The sequence below is a fragment of the Fusarium redolens genome (genome assembly GCF_020744475.1).
Source record: "Fusarium redolens strain MPI-CAGE-AT-0023 chromosome Unknown BKA55scaffold_12, whole genome shotgun sequence".
In the NCBI taxonomy this organism is placed as follows: domain Eukaryota; kingdom Fungi; phylum Ascomycota; class Sordariomycetes; order Hypocreales; family Nectriaceae; genus Fusarium; species Fusarium redolens.
The window spans coordinates 610,168-630,705 of NW_025763675.1; the positions used below are offsets into that span (position 1 = coordinate 610,168).

The 20,538-nt window shown below is 50.5% G+C and overlaps 6 protein-coding genes across 6 annotated transcripts; 4 read left to right on the forward strand and 2 right to left on the reverse strand.

Moving 5' to 3' along the window:
- Positions 1-1,210: 1,210 nt before the first annotated feature.
- On the forward strand, positions 1,211-2,772 carry BKA55DRAFT_541671 (aminotransferase class-III-domain-containing protein; the record flags this gene model as incomplete). The annotated part of the gene is made up of 2 exons (XM_046190398.1): positions 1,211-1,512; positions 1,566-2,772. The coding sequence occupies 2 exons, from the start codon at positions 1,211-1,213 to the stop codon at positions 2,770-2,772; spliced, it is 1,509 nt and encodes a 502-aa protein (XP_046046904.1).
- Positions 2,773-3,198: 426 nt separating this feature from the next.
- BKA55DRAFT_94030 (uncharacterized protein) lies at positions 3,199-4,756 on the reverse strand. The gene is made up of 4 exons (XM_046201690.1): positions 4,505-4,756; positions 4,344-4,452; positions 3,714-4,291; positions 3,199-3,627 (listed from the first exon to the last, which is right to left on the reverse strand). The coding sequence occupies exons 1-4, from the start codon at positions 4,529-4,531 to the stop codon at positions 3,625-3,627; spliced, it is 717 nt and encodes a 238-aa protein (XP_046046905.1). The 5' UTR covers positions 4,532-4,756; the 3' UTR covers positions 3,199-3,624.
- Positions 4,757-7,021: 2,265 nt separating this feature from the next.
- On the forward strand, positions 7,022-8,324 carry BKA55DRAFT_595850 (uncharacterized protein; the record flags this gene model as incomplete). Its single annotated transcript, XM_046195863.1, has 3 exons — positions 7,022-7,196; positions 7,256-8,103; positions 8,160-8,324. The coding sequence occupies 3 exons, from the start codon at positions 7,022-7,024 to the stop codon at positions 8,322-8,324; spliced, it is 1,188 nt and encodes a 395-aa protein (XP_046046906.1).
- A 696-nt stretch (positions 8,325-9,020) lies between these two features.
- Positions 9,021-11,888, forward strand: BKA55DRAFT_692578 (uncharacterized protein; the record flags this gene model as incomplete). Its single annotated transcript, XM_046199798.1, has 3 exons — positions 9,021-9,384; positions 9,441-11,044; positions 11,097-11,888. The coding sequence occupies 3 exons, from the start codon at positions 9,021-9,023 to the stop codon at positions 11,886-11,888; spliced, it is 2,760 nt and encodes a 919-aa protein (XP_046046907.1).
- Positions 11,889-12,179: 291 nt separating this feature from the next.
- BKA55DRAFT_94057 (uncharacterized protein) lies at positions 12,180-13,891 on the reverse strand. The gene has a single exon (XM_046201691.1). The coding sequence runs from the start codon at positions 13,496-13,498 to the stop codon at positions 12,470-12,472; it is 1,029 nt and encodes a 342-aa protein (XP_046046908.1). The 5' UTR covers positions 13,499-13,891; the 3' UTR covers positions 12,180-12,469.
- A 1,925-nt stretch (positions 13,892-15,816) lies between these two features.
- BKA55DRAFT_704937 (uncharacterized protein) lies at positions 15,817-20,043 on the forward strand (the record flags this gene model as incomplete). The annotated part of the gene is made up of 5 exons (XM_046200652.1): positions 15,817-16,293; positions 16,383-16,478; positions 16,610-18,490; positions 18,529-19,392; positions 19,489-20,043. The coding sequence occupies 5 exons, from the start codon at positions 15,817-15,819 to the stop codon at positions 20,041-20,043; spliced, it is 3,873 nt and encodes a 1,290-aa protein (XP_046046909.1).
- Positions 20,044-20,538: the final 495 nt, after the last annotated feature.

Below are 20,538 nucleotides of genomic sequence, written 5' to 3' on the forward strand. Positions count from 1 at the left end.
GAGTTCGGTGAGGAATCGTGGTCGGAAATCCTGACTAGATTGGTTGTAAGTACTGTAGCTAGAAGGCGTCTCAGTATCTGAGAGCCGTTTTATACCAGGTACCCCGAGAGATGGAGATACCTACCCCGCGCCTTGACAAGTTTGGTGGATTTGGAGAGTGGGCCATGGAATCAGGAAGGTCAACCCGTGAAAGGGTGAATCGATTCTGTTATCGAATAAATAATACCTGGATTGCAGACAGTGCCGTGGAGGATATGTAAAGTACGCAGTGGCTGGCAAACGGTCACGGGGCGTTCTCGAGTGTGAGATGGACTGCAATGATGGTTGGACAATCCATCCATGGATGTTATCGGTACGTATTTTGGGTATCTGACCCCTGCACAATGCAGTGGACATTTCGGCACTGCAGTCTGTTATCGAGATCTGGGTCTAGGTTCACCGTGGGTAAGGTGAAGGTAAAGGTAAAGGTGAGGCACGGGCCTCGTTATCAAGACAAGGTGAGATTGAATTAGAAGAGCAGATGTTCTCACAGACGATATTGGAATCATTATTGTTATCTAGAAAACAACCGTGTCTCGCAATTTGATATGGGTCCCTAGTCATGACAGGAACCCAAGGTAACAAAGATAACTGATAGCGGAGAGAATACAGAGGAGCTGGGGCACTACAGCTTCTTACCTATTACGGCAAGTTTTCAACACGTCTAACTTCACCCCTCCCTCTTTCCTGTTTCCCTCCGCTGTCTCTCACCAACTTCCGCGCTCCGCTTGGTCAATTTCTGAGAACGAATGCGGGGAAAAGAAACATTTTTAGTTTTCAGTTGTAAGCTTGGGACATCATGACTACCCCCGGTGCTGGGTGAGAGCCGGGTCCGAGTAAGGACCCTTCCTTCCTGGGTTCTGGACAAGTGATACATTATAAAAGGGCTGACGACAACCTCCCTTCCTTTTCTCCCCTCCTCTTCCATATCTCCCATCTGTGTGACATTCTTATACTTTCAAAACCTCTACCAAGAGTGAGTTGCCCCTCTCAATTTGGCTTCTATCATGGTTGCACCTCGTGACCCTGTTAGCTTATCATGACGACACGCTTTCTATATGCTAACTTCCTTCCCTTTCCTTAGCAAGCAAACCACAGCTCCAATTCATAACCTCACGGTCGAAGCACTTCACAAGACATTCACACTCTTCATCAATCGCAACTCTTAGTCATGTCGGCTTTCCGCGCTGGCATGGCCGCCCGGCCTGCTGTTCGAGCTGCCCGAGCTGCAGCTTGCCGCTCTTTCGCTACTTCACGAAGCATGCGAATGGCTGCTGTTTCTGAGAAGTCCTTCTTCGATGGCGAGCCAGAGGCCCCTACGGTCAAGACAGCTATTCCTGGCCCTCGGACCAAGAACCACATGGATGAGCTCACCAAAGTCTTTGATACCCGTAGCGCAAACATGCTTGTCGACTACACCAAGAGCAAGGGCAACTACATTGCCGACCCCGATGGCAACGTGCTTCTCGATGTGTAAGCATCAATTGAAAGCGAGCCTTTTCACGTATCACTAACAATGAAAATAGCTTTGCTCAGATTGCTTCAATTGCAGTCGGTTATAACAACCCTGCCCTTCTCAAGGCCGCCTCCAGCCCCGAGATGGTGAACGCCATTGTCAACCGACCTGCCCTCGGAGCCTTCCCCTCTCACGACTGGGCCGCTCTTCTCAAGTCTAGTCTTCTCACTGTTGCTCCGAAGGGCCTAGACAATGTCTTTACTGCCATGGCTGGCTCTGATGCGAACGAGACTGCCTACAAGGCCGCCTTTATGTGGCGCCGGCAACAGGAGCGTGGTGGCCCCGAGGTTGATTTCAGCCCTAAGGAACTTGACAGTGCTATGAACAACCATGCCCCCGGTAGCCCTGATCTATCTATCCTTTCTTTCAAGACCGGCTTCCACGGTCGTCTCTTTGGATCGCTTTCTACTACCCGCTCCAAGGCTATCCACAAGGTCGACATCCCTGCTTTTGACTGGCCTCAAGCGACTTTCCCCAAGCTCAAGTACCCTCTCGAGGAGAATGTGGAGGAGAACAAGAAGATCGAGCAGGCCAGTCTCGATGAAGTCGAGCACCTTATCAAGAGCTGGCACCTGCCTCCTTGCGCCGTTGTCGTCGAGCCTGTCCAGAGTGAAGGCGGTGACAACCACGCTTCGCCTGACTTCTTCCGCAAGCTGCGAGCTCTGACTAAGAAGCACAACATTCTACTTATTGTGGACGAAGTCCAGACCGGTATTGGCGCTACTGGCAAGTTCTGGGCTCACGAGCACTGGAACCTCGAGACCCCCCCTGATATCGTGACCTTCTCCAAGAAGGCTCAAGCTGCCGGTTTCTACTATGGCGACCCTGCTATCCGTCCCAACAAGCCTTACAGACAGTTCAACACATGGATGGGTGACCCAGCTCGCGCCATCCTCTTCAAGGCCATTGTCGACGAAATCAACAAGAACGACCTCGTCAACCACACGGCACGAGTTGGTGATCGCCTCTTCAAGGACCTCGAGTCTCTTAGCAAGAAGTACCCCGGTCAGATCGAGAACCTCCGTGGCAAGGGTCAAGGTACATTCATTGCCTTCGATAGCCCCAAGCGTGACCAGTTCCTGGCTGAGGCCAAGACCCTGGGTGTGAACATCGGTGGCAGTGGCGCCAGCGCCGTTCGTCTACGACCTATGCTCATTTTCCAGCAGAAGCACGCTGATATCCTTGTGGACACAATTGAGAAGATTGTTAAGCATTAAAAAGAAAATGCAAGAAGGACATCAAAATAGCTATTTAAGGATGGTGGAGTTTGGGATTATCTGAAAATATCAGAGATATGTTTTTAGCGAAGACCTAGGAGATCCAGATATTTGTTTTATCTCGAGTCCGAAAATCTGGAATAGACTAGGCAAAGAAATACTTGATTGTGTGATACGAAGCCAAGGATAAGGAGGTTTAATGCAATCAACATAAGCGTCTTGCTTTCTTCATATACTTGCTTCTACCTGCTTCAGCATTATACTCTTTTGTTGTGACATGCTTCTCTCTTCAATAGATAGATGCCTACTGTCCGGGCTATGTCGAGCAGGTATGCAAACTGCACCTAACGGCGCTCAGGTACGGAACGAAAGATAATGTCCTAGTTGATAAGAATTCTTATTGCCTAGTTCACAAACCCTATCTATTGGTGCCCGTATACGGTCATGAAGATGTCCTCAAGTTCATGTCTATTAGTCTCCCTGCTTTGAACAGATTACGTGAGAGTCAATCCAGCTGCTCTCTTATCATTGGCCCTTGTCTATGCCGTTCTCGTTACCCTTAAATCGTCATTAACATCCTTGCTCAGCATTGTCGTACCAATTCTCCCGCGAGCGATCGGGGAAAAGCCTTGTTCTCTCTCATTTGTTCATTAAGAACTGTTGGTCCCATAGCCCTAACTCTTTCTCTGACGTCAATTTGTGATCTCCTTATCCGAGTTTGTTTTTGTTTCTTGCATCTGATCCGATGCTTTGCTTTGCATCGTACGGTTTTGGTCGTCAGTTCCAATCGGCTGCAAGGAGCTTGATCGGTTGTTTGGAAAATCTTCTTGCTTTTTCACGAGCGGTACCGCTTCACTAAGTGATCTCGGGCGGTTAGACATTTGTTCTCCATGCTATCAGAGTATTAGCCGACGTCCAACAGATGAAATGGGATTTCCTACCAGTATATTGTCTAGAATTCCTGCTGGCTGGTTTGGCTGAAGGGCTCCAGCGGACGATGTGGTAGACGACCGATGAGGGTCTAAATCACTGGGCGCATTGTGAAACTCCACGGGAGGTGCACGGTTCAGACCTCTGTAGGTATTATGCAATGATCCGGGGGGGCGTGGTGAGAGAACAACATGAGGGGCCGGAGCAATAGGACGAAAAGCCGAGTGAGCATTCTGTAGAGTTTGTGCAGATGGTTTTGGAGCGATAGGTCGAGGGTTGAAAGGTCGCTGGCTAGTCACGTCCCGACCTGCATATGCCGGACGACCCTTTTTCTTCTTGGGAGGCTGCTCAGGTTGCTGAGATTGTTGCAAATGGGGTCCGGGAGTCATAGCGGGTTGGCGTTGGAAGTTTGCCGGTGAGTTCTGCGTTGGAGAAGATTGAGACAGAAGAGAGAGTGTTTGGTTACTGGGTAATTGGCCGTCGCTGTTGTTCTGAGTGCTTGGTTCTTCTTCGCTAGCTTTCCGTTTTGTCCCACGCTGTCCTATGTACATGCTCTGAGCTGTCTCCATACACTGAGCCATGTTGCGGCCTGTAAGGGATGTTTAGTGTGTGGGATCAGCGGTAGTGGCCATTCTACTTACCATTCGGGAGTTGCATTTGCATCCAATTTGGCTCGATATGACGAACTACAGGCTCCAAGTATTTGACATCTAATTGACTGTGTTTGATTATTTCGGCGAGGAGATGCCGCTGGAGCTTGGTCAGTTGAAGAACATCAGGAGGACGGTTTGTCGAAATTTACCTTCTCCTGTTCATTAAATGGCTCCATACTGAGATCTTTTTGGAACTAGTGAGGATGTGGTTTGAAATAGGCCAAAAAGTAGATGTCGATATGAATTCTCATAGAGTCTCAACCACGAGAAGAAGTGAAAGTCCATCGAGGACTGGATCCTCGTTCTTCGAAACTGTCTTTACAAAGCAAAGGTCGTCTCCGGGCGTTTCCGTCGATAGACTCATTGGAGGTTGATGACAAGGCGCGAGAGGATCGAAGAGTCTGTGGAATCTTGTGAAATATTACATTTAAAGGGCCACGATATAGCCTATCGATGGTCCCAGCCAACTGGCTTGGAGACGTCGGGTACGACGAAAGGAAGCGACTGACTCAAGATGCTGCGGTACATGTGATAGCGGATGGATGAAGAAGCGAGGATTGCTACTCCTAGCCAGACGCGGGAACACAAGATCTGGACTGAGAATCTCTCTTTGCTGGAACCTGTAAGAAAAGCGAAGAGAGGCCTTGATAATTCCTGGGTAAAGTTACAGGTTTTGTGAGTATGTTGCCTGGTGTAGTGAGATTACCTTGTGCAGTTCGATTTCGACCGAATCTAAGGTCTCAAGTCTGTCCTGAAGCGGAGCGGGACTTGGTTTTGCTAAATTGTGAAGTAATAAAGGTGAATCCTGGGGAGATTCTCTTGTCAAGAGATGCTTGTTGGGGTGGATACCAGATCACGCTGGCGATGTTGATCTAACAAAAGCCGTAGTGGTGAATATAGGTAGGATTTGGTGACTGTTGGTGCAACAGGTGAGAGATAGATAATGGCAGAGTCAGTGTCAGTGTCAGTCAGACCCTGGATGCCTCCTATAAGGCAGACAGAGGGTGCACAGAGACAACGACTACCTAATTCGGTTCGAAGCCACCAAATAGATTAATCGGTTCACCCAATATTCAAGTACCGCCTCAGCCCGTTTGTAAACTGCTGCACATGATAGATAGCGCGGGAGTGGCCGAGAGAACGATGCACAAGATCCAATGCGATCCAGCACCTTCATCTCATCATCCCCTGGTGAGATGAGATGCAATGCAATGTAATGTAATGAGATTGTGCATGCGCAGTGCATGTACATGTGCGTGTGTTGCGTGGTACAGCTTAAGCCGATTCCTGGATCTGGAAATCCTCCTATCCATGTTTGCGAGTGAGGCGCTGATCTGATATGATTATGAGTATGACTACCACCAATCTTGGATGGCAAATCAAGCTGACAACCAAAAGGCTCATTGATTTGAGTAATTGCGTCGCGAGGCCTCTAAATGTCTCACTTGAAGAGCTCCAATTTGTCCATAGTCCCTGTTTCTTTAATGACTGTGACCCTGCCATGATGCACCATTGCAGCACTCACTCATCGGACAAAAAATAGGTGCATCAGGACGGGTCTAAAGAGAATTCAAAGGACCAATCCCGCTTGAACCTGGAGGCGCCTGACTCGGAGTAGGGGGCTTATCGAAGCGGCCTCTGTAGACGGTAGACACATATCCCATGTCCTGTGCTCACAGGCTCAGCCCATCGATACACACCAACATGGATTTGGCAATATTCCATTGGCTTCTCGCGTATGCGGCTGCTACCGTATTTGTCCTTGTTCCATCCATGCCCATGATGGATGTGGCCACCAACCAACGATGAGCTCAGCCTGGTTTTAGAGTGTAATGTACTGTAGTATTCTGTGCAAGGCAAAGTCAGCGACTATTAAACAAGAGTTGCCAAGCTATTTACCGTCAGGGTTGGGCAAGGGGCTGTTGGTGCAACTCTCTGGAACCTGAAGAGATGGGTTGAGGCCTATTGGCCAGTTGGCGACGGGTCCGTGGTTTCAGGCCATTGTTTTCATGAGTTTGTTCTCTCTTTGTTGCTGCTGAAGAGAAGAATGACTGGTCATTGATTTGGTGGTCGACTCGTCGTATTTCGGCAACGTAGCACTGGCCAACTGTTCGTCAGCCGGTACGTAGATTCTCATCAGTCTCATGTAAGTCCAAAAACTGCATCACTTCACCTTTCAAGTGACAGTTCATCATTGCATAAAAAGGATAAACAGGGCATTAATCAACCGCGATAGACAAGAGAGCACATCTCCCTTTTATAATCAGGTCCAGCCACGGCGTTGATCTTCTAGACAGGCATTAATGCACAATGAGCTGGCAACGTCTGACTGGGCCCTGTTCGAAATAGCTAAGAAGGAGAGCCATGATTGTTGTTCAGGCTACAATACCTATCGATCAATTGCATCATAAGGTGTAAAATACATCAAGGCAATGATTAATCAGCTCGTGACGTTAATTGATCTTGTCAATTGGCGTTGACAACGCCTGAATGAAAGATCACGGACTACTCCATCCACGCCCATGGAACAGCCCACCGGATGGTTCCGACGAGCAGATCCGAGATCGAAGCCTCCATATAATTTCCTCTCCTTCTCTCAAATCTCATGTTCTAATCCATCGATATCATACTCCAATTCAATCATACAACGTATTGCCTCGAGTTCCATGCACGTGATACAATCTCTTACAACAGGAGCCGGCCGGCAATTTCGTCATCGCCCGTCCTTGATTAACCTGAAAGCTTCAATGTCCTCAGCATCAAGACCTCGCGTAGCTGTGCTTTACCAAAGTCTTGACCCTCCAATTATTGATGGTATTCAGAAACCAAAGAAGCCCGGAGGTTCGTGAATTTCCCGTTTCTTTGCTCAATTCACTGTGTTTGCTCAACTGTGTTTTCAGGTTACATGGACTCCGGCGCCGATATCGCCTATAACTTGAGCCTATCACCGAACGTCGATGTTATTTGCCCTCATAATAATACCGACCCGGATGAACAAGCTGGATGGTCATTTCCCGATACCGAGGATGGTATTCTAGAGGCTGTCAAGAAGGGCGCAAGTCACATATGGGCTAACACGATCCTCTTCTCGTCGCATCCTCTCCAAGTATCGGCTCGTCTTGATGAGTATCAAGACCGTATTAGGGTTGTGGGGCAAGGCCCGTTGATTGTTGAAAGATACGACGACAAAGAATTTGTTAACAATTTACTGCGGAAACTTGGCGGGTTTACTATGCCACGATCATGGACCATACATGAGAGCCAAGACATTCAAGGGATTCTCGAGAAGCTTAACCTCCCTTTCCCGATTGTCGCAAAGCCTATACGTGGCCGTGGCAGCCATGGCGTCCGTGTCTGTCGCAGCTTGAAGGAACTCATCGAGCATGGACAGGCGTTATTTAAAGAGTCGCCGTCTATCATGTTGGAAGAATATCTTGCCGGCGAAGAAGCGACTGTTACGGTTATGCCACCTATCTCTAGAGAAGGGGGATACTGGGCATTGCCTGTTGTAACGCGTTTCAACCACATCGATGGCGTTGCTCCCTACAATGGTGCTGTGGCAGTCATAGGAAACTCAAGGGCGATAACCGCCGCGGAGGGGAGCCAGGCAACATACAAACAGGTAGCAGAGGAATGCGAAAGGGTGGCACAAGAGTTGGCAGTGACAGCGCCGATTCGAATTGATGTCCGCAGATTCAAGGACTCGGCCGACTCCAAGTTTGCTTTGTTTGATGTGAACATGAAACCGGTTTGTCCGTCTCTTCCCGAAGCGCTCAAAGCGTGGCTAATGACTTTTGTTTGCAGAACATGACGGGTCCTGGTCGGCCTGGGCGCGAGGATCAAGCAAGTCTCACCTTGTTGGCTGCAGAGGCACTGGGTTGGAACTACCAAGAGCTACTGAGGCGCATTTTGGATACATCGTCCACGTTGAGGACGCTCAGAGATTTGAAGCCTCGACAATCGGTGTGAATTGATATGAAATGATATAAACACTGCCTTGGTCGCATGGTTGTATGGATAGTAGTAAGGTAAAGGTTGTTTGCAGTGGCTTACTACTGAGCTGCACCCAACTGGAGGAATAGCAAGTATGGCGCGCGTAGTTGCCTCGTTCGGGCCTTTTGCGTCGGACACTCGGGGCCATAAAATTCCGACAAAAGATGCTGCTTGCTATTTGCTTTGCCTTGGGTTTGTCCTGGGTCGGAATGAGTGTTCTCGACTCGAATTGGCTTTGACCCTCCCGTCGTCTTTTGTAATCGTCGATGCACGGTCTCAATGTGCCCTGGCTTCTTTGTCTCGCCCCGTCGCTTTTTCCCGTGACCGCTTAAGTTAACCCCGGATTTGGCCTACATCAAGTCACCTCTCTCGGGCCTCTTGTCGCCTTGCCTCGCCTCTAACTTTCTGCTTCATCCCCCGTAAGGTAGGTCCCTTGCCTTGCAGTAGATGCGCCTGGGATATACCCGCTCCACCAACTCCGCGTTCACACTCCACCCTTTTTGCTGTCTTGGGACGAGTCATTCTTCGCGTTCGCATTGACCTCTCGACACGTCCTCCTCCTTCGCGACAGCCCAGTACCTTCGATAAATCCCGAAACCACGCTCCAAACTTGGCCTTTGTGCTCCTGCTCCTGATGTACTAATGGAGGATGACGAGTATACGACCAGCAAAATGGAGGAAATTAAGCTTGAGGAGGGCGCAAACGGCACGCAGGTGAAGCAGGAGGAGAGTACTCCCATGTCTGTCACGAATGGCGGCCAGGAAGAATCCCGATCGCCGAGCGCTTCTCATGATGGCGTCAAGTCGCGAAGTGGAAGCGCAGACACACCGAGCTCAAACAGACCCTCGAAGCTCTCTCGAAAGGCTTCTCAGAAGTTGGCAGCCAGCCGTGAACCCGTCCTTTTCGACCACCTCCCCGATATGACCGCCGAATCTTGTAATTTCTTTCAACTCATTCCCGATTGCCTTTACGGCTCAAAGCACCTTGGATCTACAGATAACGACGCCTTGGACTGCGAGTGTCGGGAAGAATGGCGTACGTTGCCCACGCTGAGCCCTTGTGGTCTGGTGCTATGCTAACTTTCTCTACAGACAATGGCGAAAACATTGCGTGTGGCGAGGACTCGGACTGCATCAATCGAGCGACAAAAATGGAATGTAGCGCTGAGGCTGGAAATTGCGCAGGGGGCTGCCAGAATCAGCGGTTCCAGCGCAAGCACTACGCCAACGTTTCTGTCATCAAGACCGAAAAGAAGGGTTTTGGCCTCCGCGCCGACTCGGATCTACAACCCAACGACTTCGTTTTTGAGTACATTGGCGAAGTTATCAATGAGCCTACCTTTCGTCGTAGAATGATCCAGTACGATGAAGAGGGTATTAAGCATTTTTACTTCATGTCGCTAAACAAGAGCGAGTTTGTGGACGCAACGAAAAAGGGCAACTATGGCCGCTTCTGCAATCACTCTTGCAACCCCAACTGCTATGTTGATAAGTGGGTGGTTGGCGACAAACTCCGAATGGGCATTTTTGCCTCGCGCAAGATCCAATCCGGAGAAGAGTTGGTGTTTAACTACAATGTTGACCGATATGGTGCCGACCCCCAACCCTGCTACTGCGGGGAAGCCAATTGTGTGGGATTCATTGGAGGCAAAACACAAACTGAGCGAGCTACCAAATTGCCTGTCGCGACTGTCGAGGCTTTAGGTATCGATGGAGGTGACGGTTGGGATACTTCTGTGGCAAAGAAGCCTCGGAAAAAGAAGCCTGATGAGGATGATGAGGAATATGTCAACAGTATACCTTCGCGCAGTCTCAACGAAGACGACGCGCGAAAGGTCATGGCTGCTCTTATGCAATGCAAAGAGAAATGGATTGCGGTGAAACTACTGGACCGTATCCTGCGGTGCGACGAGGAGCGCGTCATCCACTGTGTTATGCGTATGCACGCTTACCAAATTCTCAAAACAACACTCAACACCTTTATCGAGGACCACAACGTTGTCCTTCAGGTTTTGGACATCCTTGATAAGTTCCCACGCTTGACAAGGAACAAGATCCAGGACTCCAAGATCGAGGCCACGATCGAGGGTTTGACACGATCCGAGCACGAAGACGTGGCTTCGAAGTCAAAATACCTTCTCGACGAGTGGAGTAAGTTGGAGGTGGCGTACCGAATTCGACGACGCAAGTTCGACCCCAATGCACCAGCTGCAAACTCATTTGAGGAACGACGCGGTGCAGGTCGAGAAGAGGAGGCAGCGCAATCTTCCAAGACAGCATCGCCACAAACCATTGACGCACCGAAAGGCCCTCGAAACAGCATGCCGCAAAGGAATGTTGCGTTTTTCCAGAATGGCGGACGCCCTCGCAGGCCCCCATTCAATGGTGGACTTCCTCAAGGATGGTTCACCGCCAAGGATGCTGCAGGAAACACTTACTTCTATAACAAGCAAGGCACCACAACTTGGCAGCGACCTACCCAACCTGTAGCGGAATCTGCTGTCAAGGCACCGTCCAAAGCTATGAAGGAGCAATTGGCGATCCAAAGCATTATCAATCAGGTCACTGAAAGAGGAACACCAAAACAGACTTCGGTTTCGACCCCCAAGGCGGCAGAAACGCCACCCAAGGAGGTGAAGGAGGAGAAATGGCGATCTCTTCCGGTCGAAAAACAAATGAAGATATACGAAAACACGGTTGGACAACCGCATTCAAATTCTACATAGGACTTTACTAACAGGTGACTAGGTATTTCCCCACATCAAACATGTCCTCGACAAATTTCATCACAAACTTCCTAAGGAGGAGCTGAAGCGCTTTGGTAAAGAGATAGCTAAGAAGCTTGTCTCGTCTGACTATAAAAACAACAGGGTCGGCGACCCCAATGCACCACTGAGTGAAAAGCAAGCGAGGAAAATGAAGAAGTATGTTAAGGACTTCTTGGACCGTGCTGTTGAGAAATTCGGTGATCAGCAGAAACCAAGGGCGGGCGAAAACGCAGATACCCAGATGAAGGATGACCAAGGCCCCAGTGCTGCAGGGAGCAGTGCTGGCTCTATCGCTGGTGGGCTTGAGGCCACACCCTTAGTCAAGGTTAATGGGACTCCAGCTGATGGGCTTGACGCTGCCGTGGCATCGGATAATGAGGGCAGTGGTTCTCTGGGAAGCCCTGAGCGTAAGAGGAAGAGGGAGGCAGAAGTAGAAGGTCCGCTATCGATATCTCCATCTGATGGGCCAAACATGAAGAGGTTAAGAGAGGATGAGTTGGATGCGTCTAGCCCTCCTCCTCCTCCACCGCCTCCTCCACAATCAGCCATGGAAGGTGTTGTTAGTGCTGAACAGCAGGCTCTTCGTGAGCAGGAGGAAGCATTAATGAGGGAGAACGAGGAGGCTCAAAGGCTTGAAGACGAGGCGAATCACACAAAGGATCTGGAGGACGCCACTAGAGGCGCTGAAAAGGATTTACTGGATACTTCCAACGAGTTGTCTCGCCTGAATCACGAGGCTCGAGGGCTTGGGTCACAGAAGACGTCAGCTTAAAGCGCGAGCAAAGGGTTACAAAACAGGAGCTGCTGAGCCCCCAGCACTGCAGTCTACGGATAGGAGCACTAATGGAGCTTGGTTGGGACATAATCACACTTGCATTTCGGGAGTTAAAAGGGCCAATACCAGGCGCACTGTACCATCACTATATAAACGGCAAACTGCCTGTATATTTTGGACCCTGTGTTGAACGGGTAGTCCGGGGAGGCAACGTTGGCCGCATATTTTATTGGGGCTTGCTACTCGAACATCTGAGTAGCAGAGACATTTCTTGGCGTTGGGGGTTGTCTTGATCCCTGATATTAATATCATACCGTTCTGGTGTTTCTGAGAGTCGTGCTTCATGATGGGTCGATTATTGGCGTTCAGGCGCAGGAAATCAAGTCAGTCATCTAGTACAGGAACATCCGCTTGGGAAATAAACACGGAAAGCTTGGAGTTGAGATACCCCTGGCAATATGCCGACTTAAATGAAATCCCACGTTGTCGGAACTCAATCATGTTTCTCAGCATTTCTAAATTTGCTGACATAGAACACCAGACGCCAATTATGCTGTTTCTATCCGTGTTATACCATCTCAATCTTCATCATCAGAGGAATCATCGCCCTTTCGCCTCTTCTTTCCGACCACCGGAGCAATATCTTCCTTTCTTTTGAACACAAAGCTCCTCGATGCCCTCTCCTCGCCCCTCCATCCACTCTCGCTCACTTCACCCTTCGAGTTCCTCACGACACCTAGCGTTCGCGCATGCTTATACCCGGGGTATGCGCGGGCCTGGAAGCGAAAGCTGCGCTCAACTTGCAGACCAGCATGACGAGCCAGATCTCGAACATTCCAGAGAGTGTATGGCTCCCCCTCGAATAGTGTGATGACGATAGCAGCGTTGGGGGCAAGCGCCGGAATGGCGCGCTCGAAGAAGGAAACGAGGAGGGATTGGTTATGGCGAACTTGGCGATTTACATCAGTGGACTTTCCGCCGACGTGAGGGAAATTGAAGATGATGCGGTCGAATCGAGAGCGTATGAGTGAATTTGGAAGCTTAGTAGCGTCGATGTTGTAGAGGAGTTTGTTGTTGGGAGTGAGTTTTCGCTTAGGTCTTGGTGGTGCGTTGGGGTCGTCTGAGTCGTAGTAGTCGTCTTCCTCGCTGTCGCTTTCGCCATTGGTTTCCTCGCTTTCGTTCTGGTTACCTTGGCTAGTTTCGCCTGCTTCTGCTACTTTCGTAGATGTCTCTTTGTCTTCCTTGTCGGCCTCGTTGGTCTTGGGACCATCGCCGCGAATCACGGCGATGTTGTCCTCAACGTGGGGGTACTTGGACAGTAATTCCTCGGCATCCTTCTCCAGAACCGTAGCAGTAACATTTGCGCAGCCATGATGCTGAATTATAGATGCTGAAAAACTCAAATCACCTTCGCCCACAAGCAGTATACGGTGGTGAGGTTCGAAGGGTATCGTTGGAGTATCATCACTCTGGCGCTGTTGCTTGCCTTTGCCCTTCTTCGCGGGGCCATTGGACGGTTTTTTCTGGTCGGATTTGTTCTGTTGGGGAAGTTTCTTTTGACGCGCATTCGGCGCATTCTGATGCGACAGCTTCCGTTTCTTGCCCATGGTGATTTGGAGGTTGAGACTATCGCGGCGTCACGTCACCGTTGAATGCACGTGGTTGAAGCCGATCTACCTTAAGTAACTTACTTTTTTTTCGTCTTGCGGGTACGTACCGGATCCGTGTGTGGGGTGATGTGATTGGCTGACAATGCAGCGGCACCGTTTGTTTAGTTCCCGGGAGCTTTCCATGGGTTGGGCTGACTCCAGCGCAAGGCGAGTCTGTAAAATGCGGGGCTGAATATGAGTTTATTATGAGTGTCTAGGGTGAGAGATGATAAGACGATGAGAATGAGGTTGTGGATGAAAGTATCAGTACAGCACAGGAATACGCGGAATATATCAATTCTGGGTGAAAGGCTTTACTTACGTTATCTCTATGGATTCTGTGTGTGCAACAGGACTCTTGGTTCTAATGGTCATGCTATTCGAATATCCTTTAATGGTTATTCCAGCATTTTGAATTCGTAGAACCAACTTTGAAGAAACTTACAACTGTCTGGTACTTGAGAACGGCGAGCATTTGAATACTACAAAGCTCAAAACTTTCACAGAATTAACCACATTTGATCAGATATAAGGCTCGCCACATTAATCGTGGCGTCTGAGGTGAGCTGAAGCCAGAGGCCAATAACACCAAGCTGACAGTACCACAAGCGATGAATATGGGATTGATAGTGACAAGCAGCTGCATCACGTCAAGACAATAGAAATCGTACATGAACAACGTACAATGGTATACACAGTAACAATAGCCACACCGTGGGTTATCCGAACCTCCGAAGACGGTGTCACGACTGGTGGCGTATGCCCATGCATGCCCATGCATGCCCCGTCTCCCGTCGACAGGAAATGTGAGGCTCCACAGCAAAGTGACAGGATGAACAGCTGTTACAAACGTACGGACGGAGAGTGGTTAGTGCAGCAATTTTCCCTGTATCAAGTGCAACTCTTGCCATTGTTCCCGCGCTTCCGAAAAGATTCAGTAACCCGATCTCGTGCGAGTAAAAGAATAATAGGCCAGGGGGGTCCGAATTATTGAACATCAGCCGATTATCTCCATGTTGAACTGTGAACATCCATGATATCCTGATCATCCACTGTTATTCATTGTCAACTGCTTGCGTCGCATTGAACAAAAAATACATTTGGTTAACCCGCATAACAAAAGTATCAGTGAATATTCGCCTGCATTGTACCTAGATTAGGTTACCTACCTATGCAATGCGGGTATTGAGGTGCTTATTCACAATGGAAACAAACCCAACTCTGCGGTACCTCAGAGTCAAGCCTCATATCGAGAGAATCCGGAGTGCTCCTTGCAGAATGCCAAAGCATTGACAGGGGTCACGGAGCCGCGGTGAACGGAAAATCAAGGGTACCGGACCAATCAGTTGACTCAAAAGTGTCCTGAAAGTGCCCAAAACGGCTTAGAGGGATATTGATGGGCGTGGCTGGTGGATTTCCGATGATCAGGGGTGTATAATTTCTGAGGGCATTTAGCAGACTCTACAGCGGCCTGCAGCGCACTTACAGTGGCAGACTGATTTACCCCCGCTTTTATTGGCTTGTTTGGCGCATTGGATTCACCCGTTTGGGTCATGCTGCTGGAGACCGGTATTATTGGGAAAAAAAGGGACTCGAAGTGCTTCTCCGTCTCATTCATTACATTAGAACCTCCTTCATATTCACGACTTCAACCACTTGGCACGCCAGCTGATCGCTGCTACTCGTCATACTCTACGTGATATCAAGCTGGCCAATCTCAAAGATTAGTCAATTTTGCTTCAGCTGCTGTATTGCTGGTGCAGTTGCATGGCACTTGCGGTCACTGCCAGCAGGCAAAAACTTCTGATCTATACGTACCTCACACCTACAGACCCGGTCTCTCAGATTCAGATTCAGATTCCTCCACTGTCACTTCACTTCACTTTCACCCTGCACCCGTAATCATCTTCCTTCTCCTCTACAACAGCGCGCCTTGTTTTTCATATCCTTTCCCCTCCAACGCACGCGGTTACTTGTCTCTCTTTGTTCTCCGCGTTTCTGCTACGAACAAGCTCTTTCATCGCGCCAAAAGTCACGTACGGCCTCTGCGCTCTCTTTCATTACCTTGCTCAAGGACTACCCAGGTACTTCACTCCCCCTGTCACTGGCGCGTGGCACATTCTCACCTTTAACCTCCAGAAAAAGCTGGTACCCGGCCCGCTACTTTGCTTTACTTCACTTTGCTCTGCTTTGCTCTACCTCACCTCACATCACCTACCAACACCACCATTTGCCTTTTCTCCTCACTTCTAGCTACATGACCCATCATACTCATCATGCCTGAGAACGATTCTCCCGCAAGGGAACCTTCCACTCGTGGTCGTGGCCGCGGTGGAAGAGGTCGTGGTGGACGAGGTAGAGGTGGTGGCAGAGGTGGCTCTACAGCCGCTTTATCCAAGGCGGCTACTGCAAAGGCTGGCCGTGGTGGCTCACGACGAGGCCGAGCAAAGAACTTTGCCGATTCGCGCGTACAGGCTGCTTATGAGCGTCAACGGCATCTCAAAGCAAATTATCAAGCTGTTGCTTACGCGCTGAAGCCCGCCCTGCAAGAGCTGGCTGAACGCACCATTGATGATGCTCTTCAAAATCCAGACAAGTATAAACTTGTCCAGGAATTCATACCTGCCATGGAGGAGCTCCAAGCAAACCTCGATGCCAAACTCGCTGAGCACAAGCGTCGTTTGGACAGAGACCTTCAACTCGCTCAGCATTTGCATGAAGCCGACAATTACGTCGCTGAACAAGAATTCAAGGTATGTCGCTCTCCTCTGACGTGACCCAGTCCCGTACCCGATATTTCTATGAGGCTCTTGGCAATTTACTGACACAACCACCCTCACAGAACGGTCTTGATGAGATCGAAGAACAGTTCTACGAATCACAAGAGAACCGTGCTCGAATCCTCAATTCCTTGTATGACAAGAACCTTCCCGTCGATGTAAGTCAGAGTTTTCTTCAACTTTTCTGTCCCTACTTTACCTTATTTCACCACTTGGCCTTCCCCAACTTTAATTGATTATCTACCTATTGCGGTAATTGGGGGCGCGACAGCTGACACGCACAACACAGATTGCCGATGATCAGTATGAGTACAAGGTTATCAGCGATGAGCATTATGACGAAGAATTTGGAATCTACGAGTGCTACCAAGATGGCCATCTCGTCCCTTATCCTTCTCGTGTCCAAGGCACTCCCATGTGGCAAAAGGGACGTGAGAACGAAGCGGCTGCTACAGCTGCAGTTACAACCGCTGCCAGCGCTTCTTCCAAGGGTCGTGGACGTGGCCGTGGTGCCAACAAGCGCAGAGCCCAAGACCAACCAGACGGTCAACCTACTCCCAAGAAGAACACCAGAAGCAACGCTGACGATGGCCCATCTATTGCTGCTCCCGCTCCTGCCAAGGGTCTTCTTGCTTCCGCTGCTGAAGCCGAGGCGACACCTGAGGGCACACCAGCTGAGTCAGAATCAGCGCCAGGGACTCCCGAGCCTCCCGCTCTTGTCAATGGCATCACGCCTGCGGCTGTTGCTCGGGCTCAAAGTAAATTGCCTGCTCGTGAAAGGAGCCCCCCGTTGCCAAAGAATATGGGTGAGGAAGACCCATGGGGCTTCCGCGTATATAACCAGAAGCCATCTATGCGAGAAAAGGGCATTAACAGTCGGCTTTTCTGCCCTCGTACTTTTGAGTTCAATGACTGGGAAATAGGCTTCAGGGACTCCACGAATGACTCCAGCAAGGGCCATACACATGCAAAGCGTGGCAAGTACCTCAACACTCCTAACAGCAATGGCCTTCACGTCGACCATTGGTGCAATGGCTACGACTTCTCAGCCACAACCCCTGAAGATTTTGACCAAGACGTGGTCAAGCGCTTTGGTGTGCACCCTAAGTATGGTATTATCCTGAAAGATGCACCTGTTCCCGAGGTCGAAAAGACTCCACACGTCATGCCAGGCAAGCCTGTTGTCTATATCGCCAACCCTTCGGGCCGGATTGCTCATGCCTCGCGTTCCTTCCTCAAGACTACCAATCACCGTCGCTCGGATGATAACCCATATCGCGCCAAGATTGGGGCTTCGATGAGACGATTTTGCAAGCTTGAAGAGGTCGACCCTGAAGAAATCTCTATATCTGAATACGTTCGTTCTGATGAGGTTTTGCGAAGCAGATCTTTGGGCACTGCCGCCAGAGAGCTTGAAGTTAGACCTGTTGTCAGCCGAGTCGCCTCTGAGTCGCAAGAGCCAGAAATTGAGGAACAAGAGCCCGAAGGAGAGGACGCTGAAGCCCCTCAACCCGAAACTGGGTTCACCGACCTCGCCGTTCTTGCCTATGCTGGTGCTTTTCTTGAGACTGAAGAGTCGAACAAGGCCCCCAAGCCTGCGCCTAAGCCAGCTCGCTACGACGCTATTCGTGATGTCTTCACTGACTCAAAACCCGCTCCTGCTCCTACGCCCGACACCAGTTCCAGCGTTGGCCTCGATGTTTTGGCTGCCCTGAGCAATGTTGTAAGCACTTCCAACGAATCCGCTCCTATCCAAGAGGCCGAACCAGTCTACGACACTGCTCCGGCATCTGGGCTTACTATGAGCTTTGAGCCAGCATCCGTTCCCGAAGCGTCTCCTATGCTTGAGCCATACGGTGCTCAGGAACAACCATCCTACCGTGATGCCATGTCAAACGGCATGGGACCCGCCCCCATTTCTTCTCACGGAATGCTTGAACACGACCCCCGAAGCTCAGTCTCCCAGACGAACGAGCTCCCGCCTGTCACCCCAAGCCAGGCTCCTATTGACCCTCGATACAATCCCAGCCCTGTCGAGGTTCCCCAAGGATACATGCACCAGCCCCGCGCGCAGATGTCAATGCAACCAAGCGGCCCAGCACATGGTCATCCTGGAGAACCCATGGCCTATCCACCTATCCAGGAACACAATGTTTCACAGCATCCGCCGGTGCGACACCCGGAATACGCTCCCCCCCCCCACCTCAGGGCCCTCCAGTTCAGGATCAGGGTGCATACCTGTCACATAGCAGCTACTCGAACACAGATCCCCGTGATGCTCACATGGCCGCCGGCCGTCCTATCGATCCCGGGTACTCTCCGCGCCGTATGAGTATTTACGGTGCTCCCGAGCCGAGCTATTCTCGTGCTTACTGGTCGCAACCTCCTCCCCCGGGACCACCGCCTCCCGGACCTTCAAATGCTCCTCCCGGACCTCCGGGACCAGCACCAGGCCCAGTATCTTCTCACTATTCATCCCCAGCCCCTCCCCCAGCGCGGATCCCGTTTTCTCACAATGGCAGCACCGAGCCTCTTCCACCTCTGCGACCTTCGCGAGGACGTAACCAGTCTCTTCAGGATGAGGCACTGTTGGAACCTAGCTTACGGTCCTCCGGTTCTTACTACCCGCCCGGTCCTCCTCGCGCTTATCACCGAGGGTACCCTGGCCCCGAGCCACATGGGCAACCACCGCTTCAGCCGATTGCGACTGATCGAATTCTGCCAAACCCGCAGACTGCTGGGCAAGGTTACATGACCTCGCCTCATCAAGGCTACGCCCATCAAGTACTATCTCCAACGTATGCGAACCCCCCTCCTATGCCCCCGCACATGGCTCAAAGCCCCCAAGACAATCCTCAGGGTCTTCCCAGTTCGATCCATGGTCATCGATCCACCCCTTCAGGGTCGTCTGACGCTGGGAACAAGTATCGAAAGCTTCAACCCGCCCCCGTTCCCGCGCATCGAGCGTGGCCGAATAAGCCCGAGCTGAAGACCATTCCATACGACCACAAGGAGACTGGGTCTGCCGCGGCACTGCCGAGCTCTGGGCCGACCCAGATCAGAGGGTGGAGCGTAAACCAAACGCGTAAGCGAAGTGGCAAAGAAAGGGGCGAGCCTGGCCAAGATCGAGAAGACTCGCGATAGAATGGTGATGACTCTTCATCCAAGGCAGATGAGCAAACTAAGCCTGCGCGGCCCTATAAGTGCGTCCGATTCGTCGAGCCTGCTGTTGGCCTGCCGCCTGCGGGACAGAAACCGAACAAACGCAAGCATTCTGACACACAATCAGAAGGAGATGCTGTGGCAGTTGAGCATTCAGCTAAAAAGTCTAAGAAGAATGACGATGTTGCCGTGGCGATTGACCAGGACGACAATTCGCTCAAACGACGACTGCGCCCTAGGAAACCCAAGTCCACCGAGGCTGAACCCATTGCAACTAAAGCTGGGCCCGCGAAGAAGAAGCCGAGAGTGGTTCAATCGTGTAAGAGCAAGACTGTCGAGGCCACCAAGACGAAAGACACTGCGGCGAAAAAGAAAATCAAGACCGTCCGTTCCAGCACTTCCAACAAGACGAGTGATCAAGATGTGGGCTCTGCGACCTCAAAGGCCAATTCTTCATCCAGAAAGGAACCTCCTATTAAGGGCGAATCTTCTGATGACGTCCAAATCATCAAGAGTCAGCGAGCAGTCATTACTATTGACAGCACTGACGAGAGTTCATAGTAGAACTCTATACCTCGAGAAGCACGGTCATATTCAGCGACAGCTGATAATATTCACCCGCTGTTTCTTCCTTATTACTACCGCAGCTCAGCTGCTACGATACCCAACACTTATACCCCAAAAGTCGGTCTTATCATACACTGATTTAATCGTTTCTGATGAGGGCATAGCCCCTCTCTTATTCGCATCGGTCGGCGGCGTTAGGCAAGCATGCCCCCGGATATAGAGGGGCAGATAATTTGCATTGCGTTATTTTGACTTTACATGCGACATGGCTTTCGACATTTGGCTTCCTGCTTGCTGTATGAAATGAAATGAGTGCGAATTGGACGCGAATCACACATGGCTTTTGATCGCAGCCCCACTGAATGCAATGGAAGGGGCCGATATCCGCCTCTCAAGGAGAAGAATGAGGCGACGACAAGGCGATCATGGTTTTTTGGAAGGACACAGGAATACAAAAGCATCAGGGCAACGTGGACATACCCCATTATA

Coding starts and splice junctions, on each gene's coding strand:
- BKA55DRAFT_94030 (XM_046201690.1), bottom strand. CDS start 4,531: ATGGAGCCATTTAATGAACAGGAGAAG. Junction 4,453..4,504: donor CATTTAATGAACAGGAGAAG/GTAAATTTCGAC, acceptor ACCAAGCTCCAG/CGGCATCTCCTCGCCGAAAT. Junction 4,292..4,343: donor GCAAATGCAACTCCCGAATG/GTAAGTAGAATG, acceptor CATCCCTTACAG/GCCGCAACATGGCTCAGTGT.
- BKA55DRAFT_94057 (XM_046201691.1), bottom strand. CDS start 13,498: ATGGGCAAGAAACGGAAGCTGTCGCATCAGAATGCGCCGAATGCGCGT.